Source organism: Vulpes lagopus, chromosome 8 (genome assembly GCF_018345385.1).
Source record: "Vulpes lagopus strain Blue_001 chromosome 8, ASM1834538v1, whole genome shotgun sequence".
Lineage (NCBI taxonomy): Eukaryota > Metazoa > Chordata > Mammalia > Carnivora > Canidae > Vulpes > Vulpes lagopus.
In genome coordinates, this window is record NC_054831.1 from 63,246,626 (window position 1) to 63,260,743 (window position 14,118).

Sequence of the window (14,118 nt, forward strand, 5' to 3'; positions counted from 1 at the left end):
GTAAAGAGAATCAACAAGTAACTATTTCCTTTGTGCATTTTATTTTAAGGCATTTCGGAGCAATAATTTTAGGGAATATATATTTAGGGGTACTCCAAAATAAGATTGCAAATGAAGCTGGAAATAGATAAGAACTATGATTTTAGCTTTACATAAGAATAACATTTCCACTGAGTACTACAATCCAAAAACTCAATAGGCTACTTCATAAACTCATTGTTAGAGGTAAATAAAACAGAGTGGATGACCATCTGCCAAAGAACTATAGAGAGATTCAGGATTCCTATATGAGAAAATAGGTTAGATATTGGTGAGATCTTTTCCAACTTCAGGATTCTATTACTGGTTTTTAAATTTTTGTTTTGTTTCTTTTTTTCACTCAACATAGAATTTTTTACATTTCTGACCCCAGTGCAATTTCTTTCTTGTACCAGAATTTTTTTTTTATTTTATTTTTTTAGTTTATTTATTTACTTGAGAGAGGGAGAGAGAGAGAGAGGAGGAGAGAGAGAATGTGCAGGGTAAGGGGTAAAGGAAAGGGAGAGAGAATCTCAAGCAGACTCTGCACTAGGCAGGGAGCCTGACACCAGAGTCCATCTCACAATCCTGAAATCATGACCTGAGCTGAAATCAAGAGTTGGGACACTCAACTGACTAAGCTACCCAGGTGCCCCTGTACCAGGATTACTTAAAACAACAATAGCTACATATAAAAATCATCAACATTAATATCTACTTCTTTTCCTCAGTTGTGTACGAAATTACAAAAGGTAGAGTCAAAAAGATCAGCAATTAATTATTGAGTCTAAAGGAAAGCAATACTTACTAGGAGCTATATAGAGGTGGCAGAGACAACTAGTAAAAATGGATGACTTGGTACCCCTGATTAAGAGCTAAAATACTGGCACACAAATAGAAATGGATATAGAAATCTCCCTTAAAATCATTTAATTAGGGGCTCCTGGGTGGATCAGTCAGTTAAGTGTCTGCCTTCAACTCAGGTCATGATCCCAGTGTCCTGGGATAGAGCCCAGCATGGACTCACTGTTCAGCAGGGAGTCTGCTTCTCCCTCTGCCCACTCCTCATGCTTCTCTCTCTGTCTCTCAAATAAAAAAAATCGTAAAACAATAAAGTCATTTAAAGATATAATACTCAAAATAGATGACAGTAAAGAATATAGCAACTATTTCATAGCTAGCAATATATTTGATGGATGAGTTTCAAAATAAATAGAAAGAATGGAAAACCTCAAAGTTAAAATTACAAACTAGGAACACTGATGCACAACACTGAAGCAACACTGAAAACTTAACATATTAATAAGACTTTAAGAATTATCAAATATAACAGGCAAGTCAGCAAAAGCAAATAACCCACTTGAATTAAGCTGATTATCTGAAAACACCCTTATTAGCTCTGTATGCATGGACATTGAGCTCTGTATGCATGGACATGGAGAACCCACTGTCCCTAGAAGAGTAGCATGCACTATACTAACAACTTTTATAGGTCAAAGAAAAGAATGGAAAATGTACAGATAACTAGGAAGATGATATCTAGCATAACTGAAACAATCTAAAAACAAAAAAAAGCAACAAAAACTATGCTGAGTTAAAATACAAAAGGAAAAAAAAGATGGCAATGACGACTACAAACTATGTCCCTGAGAAAATGGAAATAGCAGTTAAGTGATTTTACCCAAAAATATTTAGGTATATGTATACAACACAGAAATGTTGATTTCCTAAACCTGTGCTTTCTAAAGTCGTAGCCATCTGCCATATTTAAGCACTTGAAATGTGCTAATACAAGTCAGAAACCAATTTTTAAATTTTATTTGATTAATTTACATTAATTGTACTTCTGAATCAAAGTATACTAGAAGTATAAATGTAAAATACATACCAGATTTTAATGACAGTAAAAGCTAGAATGTGAACTATTAATAATTATTTAAAATGTGATTAAATGTTGAAATACTTTTGATACACTGGATTAAATATATTATTAAAATTAATTTAATCTTCCTTTTTTACTTTTTAAATGTAGCTTTTAGAAAATTTAAAATTACGTTTGTGGCTTGTATTATACATCTATTGCACAGTGTTGCTCTAAGGGATCAATGGGTTGAAAAAGTGTTAAATGCCCCAAATTTGAAATTATGTCAGTCAGGATTTCTAAGTAAAATATTATCTATCTCCTAATGTGACAAATAGTACTTTAGGCTACTCAGAATTTGTATATTTATATATTCCAAAGTCATTTGTATACTCTTCACACAGAAGATTGGTACAAATCATTAAAGCATTCCTCTGAGGTCCGAACTATGGTAATGTTTAATGGTTATTTCAACCAGAATGAATAATCAAGTATCTGAAGGACACTGATTCATCAAAGACTTATTGATTCTTTTTATATTCAGATTCTCCCACTGATATGGTAAATAATGCTTTTTCATATATAAGAGCTAAATAAGATATTTACTATAGCAAAAATTTTATTAAGACTAATTTTAAGACAATTATATCTATATATATGTGTGTATCTGCATGCATATATATATACGCTTATAAAATTTTCCCTGGAAGAAAAATATCAGACCTACACGCCTTTATAGTGTTTTTCCAACCTTTGTCATACTATGGCATTTCATAGAGAATTGTATTTGAAAAGACACACTGGAATAAATGGTTAAGTCCACCCAAGAAAGGACATCACTATTTAAGCACACTTACTTGTAGCACACCAATTGGGAAGCTTGGTTTTAAAGGTCCAAATACAAAATACTGCAAAAATCCCTGACCCATATTTTATTTTTACCAGATATATATTTATTTTTACTTATGCCTACAGTTGTGAAAATACAACCCCTCAACATTTTTAAAGACAATATCCAAAGAAGGCCACAAGATGGAGATATTACTCTATTACCATTTTTATTTGTAATTTATGCATTTTTCCACATTTCCCCTCTCCTTACATATTTCCTATTTTTGTCTCTCAGTGGTATTCTCAGCTACTGTCCCTATCACAAACAGACTGATTCCTCTCCCACTCTGCTTTAACCAGCTTTATTAAAAAAGTATTATATAATGAATGCTTGTTTTTAATATTAAAGCAAGCAAATTAATTATTTTATTCTAGCTCAGTATTTTTCTACCTCTCTAAAATTAAGATAATCTTTATATATTGTTCCCCTGTAGGTAAAAAATCTTTTAAAAATTTGCTACCCACAAAGTAATAAGCATTCCAAAAGTCGTTTACTAGTATACATTACTTTGTAAGGCTATAGATTTACTTCATGTTGATATTGCTCTAAACTTCTCCAGAACTCTTAAGAACAGGTCTTAAACCAGTTTATGAATCTTACATTAAATTTATATTCAGGTCACTTTATCAGTCCCAACTGTATTTACCCAAGCTTACTAACCAATTTAGTCACCAAATTTAGCTCCAAATGACTATTAGCTAAACTGAAAATAAAATCCATCTTAAAGATTTACTATTAATAAGAATAATCTGCCAAATATGCTGCAGGCTTTGAAGGTGATTCAAAATAATAAATTTCAACAACAGTTTGAGAGATGTCAGTATTGTTGAAAACCTCTGACACTTTCTACAATAACTAATTTCAAGATCAATCTAATTTACACTAAGTTGAACCTCATACTACTTTGAAAGGTGTGATACAAAAGGCACACATTAATTCTATACAACTACTATAGAATTGTACAGCATGGCAATCATTTGAACTTTATTAAATGTCTGAACCAAAATTCTTTAAACACAAGAAGTCTATTTCCTACCATAGATAAAACACCCACTAAAAAATACAAGATAGGATATAATCAACTACAAGTAAAATCACAATTTTTAGCTATCCTACATTATACATATATATTAACTTTCTTAAATCAAATTTAGAAACTATTAACACAAAACACCACTTAAAGTCAGAAAATAACCTAACTACTAATCTTTTATCTCTTAACTAAAAGGTCATTGAAAATAACTAATAAGATTTGCAATTCTTTTCTTATTTCAAAAAGTCAGAGGCTTCTTGGTAATGTATAACTTCAATTGGTCATGGGATAGCTTACTTAACTTGACCCATTTTGATGTGGTATGAATAAAGTCCTCAAAAACTGACTAGAAATAAGAAGTCTCTACCTTCCTTAGTCGCATGCATATGGGCCTCATGATTTCCCTAAGATCTGTTCAGACCTTCCCAGTAAATGACAATGATCTTTCTGATCTTAACTTGTTTTGACTACTACTCATTACACGTCCGACAGTACAGTCTCATGTAGCTTTTAAAAATTCTTGTGCCTTCTAAAACCAGGAGTTGTTTAACTAAGGAAATTATTCCTTTTAGAATTCTAGTGTTTGGGATCCCTGGGTGGCGCAGCGGTTTGGCGCCTGCCTTTGGCCCAGGGCGCGATCCTGGAGACCCGGGATCGAATCCCACGTCAGGCTCCCGGTGCATGGAGCCTGCTTCTCCCTCTGCCTGTATCTCTGCCTCTCTCTCTCTCTCTGTGACTATCATAAAAAAAAAAAAAAAAAAAAAAAAAAATTAGAATTCTAGTGTTTGCTTTCAGTGGCATTTTATTATTTTTTTTAATTTTTTTCTAAATTTTTATTTATTTATGATAGTCACAGAGAGAGAGAGAGAGGCAGAGACACAGGCAGAGGGAGAAGCAGGCTCCATGCACCGGGAGCCTGACGTGGGATTCGATCCCGGGTCTCCAGGATCGCGCCCTGGGCCAAAGGCAGGCGCCAAACCGCTGCGCCACCCAGGGATCCCTTCAGTGGCATTTTAATACTGCTATTTACACTATGACGTACACTTTACTTAATTCTTGATTTTAGGCTCTGATCTTCAACAATTAATCTTTAATAATTCAAATTCTATTAGCTGACTGTGTACCTGCACAGGGCTTTATGTTTACTGCCTCACTGGCACTAAAATGGGTGTCTATCTAATAATGAAACATTGTTTTAAACACATTCTCTCCAACCAGAAATGTAGACTATGGCATACCCTTGCTTTTGCAACATGCTCAATTACATATGAGATTTCAGTTGGTTGATGACATTAATCAGAAACACTAAGTGAATGAATCCTAACCTTACTTTAGTATTAACAAGGATGGGAACGGAGACGCAAATTCTATATTAAATTTCTAATTATGTCCTAATGACACTCTCCAACAAAAATTTCAGTAAATATAAGTAAAAAAACCAAAATATTTAGCTCCTAAAATAAAATACTGTGATGTTACTTAAAACACCGTAATCATTTCAGCTGGGCTTGAGAAAAGAATGGAAGACTTCAGAGAGACCATTACCATGGAGATAAAAGAGTTAAAAAACTGAAATGAAAAACGCAGTAACTGAGATTGCAAACAGGCTTGATGCAATGAACACAAAGTTGGAAGAAGCAGAGAACAAATATGTGATACAGATGACAAAAAAAAATGGACAATCATGAAGTTGAACAAAAGAAAGAAAAATCATGGAACATTAAGTATAGCCTTGCTGGATAGAGTGTTCTTGGCTGCAGATTTCTTACATTCAGCACTTTGAATATATCATGCTACTCCCTTCTGGCTTGCCAAATTTCTGTTGATAAATCTGCAGCTAGCCTTATGGGTCTTCCTTTGTGAGTTAAGGACTTTGCTCTTTTTAAGATTTTTTTTTCCATATCATTATATTTTGCAAATGTAATTAGAATATGTCTTGGTGTTGGCCTACTTTTGTTGGATTTTGATGTGAGTTCTCTGTGCCTCATGGATCTTGGTATCAGTTTCCTTCTCCAGCTTAGGGAATTTTTCAACTATTATTTCCTCAAGTAAATTTTCTGCCCCCTTTGTCTCCTTCTTCTTCTGGGACTTCTCTGATATGAATGTTATTATGTTTGATGGAATCACTGAGTTCAATATCCTCAAATCAATCAACATGAAACACTACATTCATAAAAGAAAGGACAAGAACCATATGATCCTTTCAGTAAATGCAGAAAAAGCATCTGACAAAGTACAACATCTATTCATGATAAAAACCCTCAACAAAGTAGGTTTACAGGAAACATACCTCAACATAATAAAGGCCATACATCAAGAACCTACACCTAATATCATTCTCAATGGGGAAAAACTGAGAGCTTTCCTCTATGGTCAGGAAGAAGACAAGAATGTCCATTCTCACCACTGTTATTTAACACAGTATTGGAAATTCTACCCACAGCAATCAGACGACAAAAAGAAAAAGCATCCAAATAGGTAAGAAAGAAGTAGAATTTTCACTAGTTGCGGACAACATGACTCTGTAGAAAATCCAAAAGACTCCACCAAAAAACTGCTAGAACCAATACATGAATTCAGTAAAGTCAACAGTAAACAAAATCAACATACAAAAATCAGTTGCATTTCTATACACCAATAATGAAGCAGCAGAAAGAAATAACAAGGAATCAAATCTCAATTACAACTGCACCAAAAACCATAAGATACCTAGGACTAAATCTAAGCAAAGAGGTGAAAGACCCATATCCTGAAACCTATAAAATACTGATGAAAGAAACTGAAGATGACACAAAGAAATGGAAAGACAGGGATGCCTGGGTGGCTCAGCAGTTGGGCACCTGCCTTTGGTTCAGGTCTGATCCCAGGATATGGGATTGAGTCCCACATCAGACTCCCTGCGAGGAGCCTGCTTCTCCCTCTGCCTGTGTCTCTGCCTCTCTCTCTCTCAGTCTGTGTCTATCATGAATAAATAAATAAATCTTAAAGAAAAAAAAAAGAAATGGAAAGACATACCATGCTCATGGACTGGAAGAACAAATATTGTTAAAATGTCTATACAACTCAAAGCAATCTATATATTTAATGTAATCTCTTTTGGAATACCAACAGCAGGGGCACCTGGGTGGCTCAGTGGCTGAGCATGTGCCTTTGGCTCAGGTTGTGATCCTGGGGTTCTGCAATTGAGTCCTGTATCAGGCTCCCACAGGGAGCCTACTTCTCCTTCTGCCTATGTCTCTGCCTCTGTCTCATGAATAAATAAAATATTAAAAAAAATATCGACAGCATTTTTCACAGAACTAGAACAAACAATCCTAAAATTTGTATGGAACCACAAAAAAAACAAAACAAAACAAAAAAACAACAAAAAAAAACCTTGAATAGCCAAAGCAAACTTGAAAAAGCAAAGCTGGAGGCATCAGAATTCTGGGCTTCAAGTTATATTACAAAGCTGCAGTAATCAAGACAGTATAGTACCGGCACAAAAATAAACACATAGATTTATGAAACAGAACAGAAATCCCAGGAATGAATCCATAACCATATGGGCAAATCTTCAAAAGAGCAGGAAAGAATATCCAATGGAAAAAAGACAATCGTTTCAACAAATGGTGTTGGGAAAACTGGACAGCAACATGCAGATGAATGAAACTTGACCACTTTCTTTCACCATACACAAACATAAACTCAAAATTGATTAAAGACCTAAATATGAGGCCTGAAACCATTAAAATCCTAGAGCAGAACACAGGCAGTAACCTCTGACATTGGCTGTAGCAACTTCTTTTTTTTTTTTTTTTTTTAAACTTTTTATTTTATTTTATTTTATTTATTTATGATAGGCACACAGTGAGAGAGAGAGAGAGAGGCAGAGACACAGGCAGAGGGAGAAGCAGGCTCCATGCACCGGGAGCCCGACGTGGGATTCGATCCCGGGTCTCCAGGATCGCGCCCTGGGCCAAAGGCAGGCGCTAAACCACTGCGCCACCCAGGGATCCCGGCTGTAGCAACTTCTTACTAGATATGTCTCCTGAGGAAGGGAAACAAAAGCAAAAATAAATTACTGGGACTTCATCAAGATAAAAAGCTTCTGCATAGTAAAGGAAACAATCCATAAAACTAAAAGGCAGCCTACCAAATGGGAGAAGATATTTGCAAATGTCTGATAAAGGACTAGTATCCAAAATTTATAAAGAACTTATTACCAAACTCTACATCCAAAAACAAATAATCCAATTAAAAATGGTCAGAAGACATGGACACTTTTCAAAAAAAGACAAAAGTACAAATCAAAACTACAATTAGATATATCACCTCACACCTGTCAGAATGGCTAAAATTAACAACACAAGAAACAACGGGTGTTGGTGAGGATATAGAGAATGGGGAATTCTCTCTCCTATACTATTGGTGGGAATGCAAACTGATACAGCCACTCTGGAAAACAGTATGGAGTTTTCTCAAAAAGTTATAAATAGAACTATCCTATGATCCAGCAATTGTACTACTAGGTATTTATCCAAAGATACAAAAATCCTAATTCAAAGGGATATGTGCACCCTAATGTTTATCTCAGCATTATCTATAATAGCCTAAATATTATAGGCTAAATATTATAATATATTGGGCTCTTTGGAAAGAGCCCAAATGTCTATTGACTGAGGAATGGATAAAGAAGATGTGATATATATATATACAGTGGAATATTACTCAGTCATCAAAAAAGAATTAAATCTTGCATCAAAAAAGAATTAAATCTTGCCATTTCCAATAATGTGGATGGAGCTAGTGAGCATCATGCAAAATGAAATAAGTCAGACAAATGCCATATGATTTCACATATGTGGAATTTAAGAAACAATTGTTCAGGGGGGAACATAGAGGGGTAATTTAAGAAAAAGACTCTTAACTATATAGAACAAACTGATGGTTATAGAAGGGAGGTGGGTAGAGGGATGGTTTAAACAGGTGATGGGGATTGAGAGCACTTGTGATGAACACAGGGTGTTGTATGGAAGTGTCCAATCACTAAATTGTATACCTGAAATAAATATTACAGTGTATGTTAATCTGGAATTTAAATAAAAACTTAAAAAAAACATAGTAATGATGTCTTACATTCATTAATATAGAACCCACTTTCACAAATAAGTGCTTTGATGAAAATAAAGAAAGGTTTTAAAAGATATTTATGACTATACTTTCATTATAAAATGGGGCCAGGGTCCTGGTTCTCCTAATCAAAAGTCTCTCTCTTCACTACAGCTCCTCTCCTTCCATCTCTGCTCACATGTCTATACAAGATAATATTTAAATATCTGCAATATACTTAAAAATGAAGTAAATAAAGATACTATTTGTCCAAAAAATGAGGCAACTAACTTGTCCAAGATTATAAGTCAGAAGATGGCCTGGTCCAAGTTCTAAAGGTCATCGATCATTCCAATTAAAGTGTTTAGAGAGTGACCAACCTAATTATTTTAGATCAAGTGGAAAAGGGGATAAAATGGATGCTACATTCAGTCTCCATCATCCCTGGTTTCTAGTTTAGCATAAGGATATCACAAAAAAATTTTTATATTGTCTCTAATTCTTCCCCTTCTCTCCTGAGCCCAATCTAACCAGACCGTTGATCTTACCACCCCCGAAACAGCTCCTGCTTAGGTAATCAATGACCTCCACGTTGTTATATTCAACAGTCAATTCTCAGAACCTTCATTTTAATTATCATCAGCATTTTCCCCACCTGATCACTTTCTCCTCTTTAAAATTCTTTCTTAAAAAAATAAAATAAAATAAAATAAAATTCTTTCTTGACTTGAAAGAGACCATCTTTCTCTTGGTTTGCCTCCTACTTCACTGGCTGTTCCTTCTCCATCTCCTTTGCTGGTTCTTCCACATCTCCCTGACTCTGGAAGTTTGGAATGCCCATGGCTTACCTCCCAGGCCTCTGTTTTCCCTCTTACTTTCACCATCCACCCCTCCAGGTGAACTTATCCAGTTTTGTCGTCTCAAATTGCCTTCTAAGTGCCAAGGACTTCCGAATTTATATCTACAGCTCAAATCTTTCTCCTTGTAACTCCAGAATTATATAACCAATGTCGATATGCCAGATCCACTTGAATGTTTAACAGATACTTAAATTCGGCACAACCAAAGCCAAATTTCTTATTTTCCCCAACCAGACCTGCATCTATACTAGCTTCTCCATCTCATTAGGTAACAACTGCAATTAAACAAGTATTTAATTACCGAGGCCAAAAGCTTTAGAATTATTCTCAACCTCATCCCCCTCATATGATACATTCAAACAAACAGTAAAATTCTGTCAGCTTTTGTTTCAATTATATCCAGAATTTGACCAGATCCACTCTCATTTTACACCACAATTATCCCACTAAGTAACTAAGGACATACATACAGTCTTCAACACAATAATCATTCTGAAATTTAAGTCAAATCAGGTATCTCTTCAGTTTAACCCAACATGGATCCCAACTTACACATACGTAATAGCCAAAGTCCATGACTCTGATCTCATCTCCTGTTACCGTCCTCCTGGTTCCCCCTTCTCCAGCCCCGCTAGCTGCCCCGCTATTCCTCAAACATTAAGCAAACTCTTGCCTCAAGGCCTTAGTATTTACTGTCTGCCTTTCTTGAATACCTTCCCCAACTTGTCCACATGACCCACATACTTCCTTTGGAGGTCTTTTCTGACCACCTGACACTTATATTTACTTGTTTGATTGTTTCCTATTACCTCCCCCAAGTAAAATGCGAGTTTCACAAGGCTAGGGGGTTTGTTTTATATGCCAGCCAATTCCCAGTGCTTAAACTTCAGCAGGCACAAAATAAATCTCTGTTAAATTAACAACAAAACTGATGGATGCATAGAGCCAATTTACAACTCTGAATAACCTATCTAATTTGTCCTAGTCCCTCATGTCTGGCTAGTCACCAAAAGATTATTGGCTCTGGCCTGAAAATTAAACATTAAGAAACGGAAAGAGGCTACATTTGTCTCTACCAAATTTCTGGTCCCCTGAAAGTGTTGCAAAAAGTTAAGTTTGAATGTAATGTGAAGAACTTGTTCCATTCGGTGTCTCTGCTTGGGTAGAATAAAATTGCTTCTGTTATTCCTTCCAATTTCAACACTGCTAGGTAGAGAAACACAGATTAAAATAATTTTCTGGATCCTTCTTTTCAAATTCTACTTTGACACAGAATCTTCTCGATTATGCTTCTTTATTCTCTATCTTTGCTCCTACAGTTAAGTGCTCTGATTGTTTTACTGCCTTATTAACTCTGAAATTAAACTGCGTGAAATTATAAACGAAAATTTTATGAGGGTTCTCATGCAAGCCAGACTACATAATCGAAATTTTAAACTACTGCTACTAAATTTCTATATTCCTTTAAAGGACCTTAAAATTCCATTAATAACTGGAAAGTATCTTCAAGATCTTTGGACAGGTTATGTATAGGCTTTTACCAGGAGCACCTGGGTGGCTCAGTCTGCTAAGCATCTGCCTTCAGCTCAGGTCATGATCCTGGGCTCCTGGGATCAAGCCTGTATCCGGGTCCCTGCTGGGCAGGGAGTCTGCTTCTCCCTCCCCCTCTGTCCTTCCCCATGCTCTCAATCTCTCTCAAATAAATAAAATCTTTTTTAAAAAGGACTTTCTAGCTACAGAGTTTATTCAATCATGATAAATTCTATATATTAAAGGCATTCTTAAGTGTCCTCAGAGTTATATTTTCACTAATGATTTTTATTTTATTTTTTTATTTTTATATTTTTAAAGATTTTATTTATTTATTCATAGAGAGAAAGATGCAGAGAGGAAAGCAGACTCCATGCAGGGAGCCGGACGTGGGACTCGATTCCAGGTCTCCAGGATCAGACCCGGGGCTGCAGGCGGCGCTAAGCCGCTGGGCCACCGGGGCTGCCCCTTCACTAATGATTTTTACACATTTATATCATTTACTCCGAAAATGAGGTATATTTTGTCTCCATGAGTAGCAAGTGGCACCAGGTGAAGATAATGAATATAGACAGATACCACACAATTGTTTGCATGTAAGAATCTTAAGTGTGAAATGCTTACGCTGTGTAACTCTTACAAAAATGAAATTGTTAAAATCATGGGGCCGGGGCAAAAGCAATTTTATATTCCATTCTTTTTCGCTGAATGTAAATTTCCATTTAGTGTTAAACTCAATAGTTTGTACAAATTTATGATAACCTATGGGGGGAAATGTACATTTCATATCTAGTCATGAACGACATACCATATTGTTGGTAAACCTTAATTTTTTTTTTTTTTTTACCCACATAACTATTCAAAGCATTTTCTGAAGGGCTGAATCGGATCGTGTGAAATTCTGTCTTTATCCCATAATCCTTAAATCCGTGAAATGTCATCTTTCCGTGGCAGCAGGTTGCAGATGGACTGGATATCTACCCTCCGGTACCGCTCCCGAAGTAGGAGTAAAGAGCAACAAACTGACATTACAAGTTAGCCTCAAGCTCAGAAAAGAAAGTTAGAGAAAAGAAATGGAAGGAAAACAAAAAGAAAGAAAACTCTCTTGTGCTACTGGTTGGGCTTCTCCTCCTGTAGCACCCCCAAGTGCCTCCCCTACCCAGAAAACATCTATTTTTAATTCCAGGACCAATACGGTGGAGGCTTCAAGATCCTCCAGATTTCAAAACTGTGATACGAAGCCCTATCCAACAGGCGAAAAAGTCCAAGGTACACCGAGAGGAAAACTTCTGCAACACAGACGCCGACCAAAATGCTTATCTTCCCGGAAAGGAAGAGAGGCAAGAAAGCAGCTAAAATGGCAGGGCAACTGGGTAGGTGAAAATTTAGGGGAAGCCATGACTATTCTCTCCACACTCAGGAGGCAGCAAAGCGAAGATGTAAAAGGTCTGCCCACGCTCCTCTTCTCCTTCTTCCCCCAGCTCAGCTGGGTGCAAGGATCGCCCCCAGAATGGCTGAGGGAAGACGAGGTATCGACACCCCATGCTGGAGGCACCGTCCGACCTGTCACCGAGACCGGAACCGGAGAACGGGAGCACAGCGGTGAGGAGCGGGGGGAGGGGGGCCAACCCTGAGGCTGGGGTGACCAGGAGACCCCGGCGGGCCCCGGGGAGCAGGCCCGCCAGAGCCCAGGATGCCCACGTCCCGGCCGCGGCGCCGGCTCCCTCCGAGGAACCCGGGTGCAAGCCCGCCCCACCCCCTCCTTTCTGCCGGGACCCGTACGTTTCGGCCCCGGGAGTCGCTGAAGAGGCGCAGCCCTCGGGCGGCCGGCGGCCCCGCTTACCTGCTGCACCCCGAGGAACTGGTAGAAGTTGAGCTGCACCTCCTCCACCAAGTCAAATAACTCCAGGTCCCCGCTCTCCCAGCCGTGCGCCGGCCCCACGGCCGCCAGGAGCAGCAGCAACAGCAGCGGCGGCGGCGGGAACCGCACAAGCCGACGCCAGCGGCGCCGAGGTGGCCGAGGTGGCCGCGGTGGCCGGGCCGGCCGGGAGCAGGTAGCCGTCATCGCACTGGGCTGGGAAAGGTCAGCCGCCACGCTGAGCCGTCGGCCGCGACCGGGGACGTGGCGGGCAGCGCGGGCTGTGCGAACAGCGCCTGTCAGTCAGAAGCACCGGCAGCCGCACGGGAGGCGCCCGCCCCGCGGCCCGCCCCGGCGGCAGGGCAAGGGCGGCGGGAGCGGGCGGGAGCGGGCGGGAGCGGGCGGACGCAGCGGCGGGTGGGTGGCCGGGCGGGGCCGCAGGCGGCTCTACCTTCCGCAGACCCTCACCCCCAGGCCTACAAACAGCTGCACAGCCAGCGCCGGGCGCTGAGGTTGCAGAGGGGGAGCGGCTTCCCTTCGCCTCAGCCTATCCCAGTCCCCGCTTCCGGTGACATCACGTCTCCTAGCAACCGCGGGTCCGTGGGCGGGGCCGGAAGTAGGGAAGTCGGGCGGCGGGGATCCGGGCGTCTGAGAAACGCCTTTTTTGTCGCTCGCTCAAGCGCCCAGAGAAGCTGTGCGCTTATTTACACAGATTAAGGCATATGGAAGCACACGTGTACCTGAACAGCCCACGTATAAATCTTCCTCGGAAACGTCTACCTTCTTACTATCTTCCCCGCCCGCCGTTTGGAAAACCAGCATATTTGAAGACTGATTTGATTATGGCCTCTGTTTAGACATTTCATTATACTGTCTGCATAAAGATACAGGAGAAATTGAACCCACGGCCTGAAAGCGGGGGGGGGGGGGGGGGGGGGGGGCGTTAGTTCTAGTGAATAGAGCGTCCTTTATGGC

General features: G+C 39.0%; 1 protein-coding gene across 1 annotated transcript in view; it reads right to left on the reverse strand.

The window, feature by feature from the left end:
* DNAJC1 (DnaJ heat shock protein family (Hsp40) member C1) overlaps window positions 1-13,700 on the reverse strand; it is a 204,095-nt gene extending 190,395 nt beyond the window's left edge. The window contains exon 1 of the mRNA XM_041765812.1: window positions 13,129-13,700. Within this exon, the coding sequence (XP_041621746.1) occupies window positions 13,129-13,350 (222 nt within the window). The 5' untranslated portion in view covers window positions 13,351-13,700. The remainder of the gene's footprint in view (window positions 1-13,128) is intronic.
* Window positions 13,701-14,118: the final 418 nt, after the last annotated feature.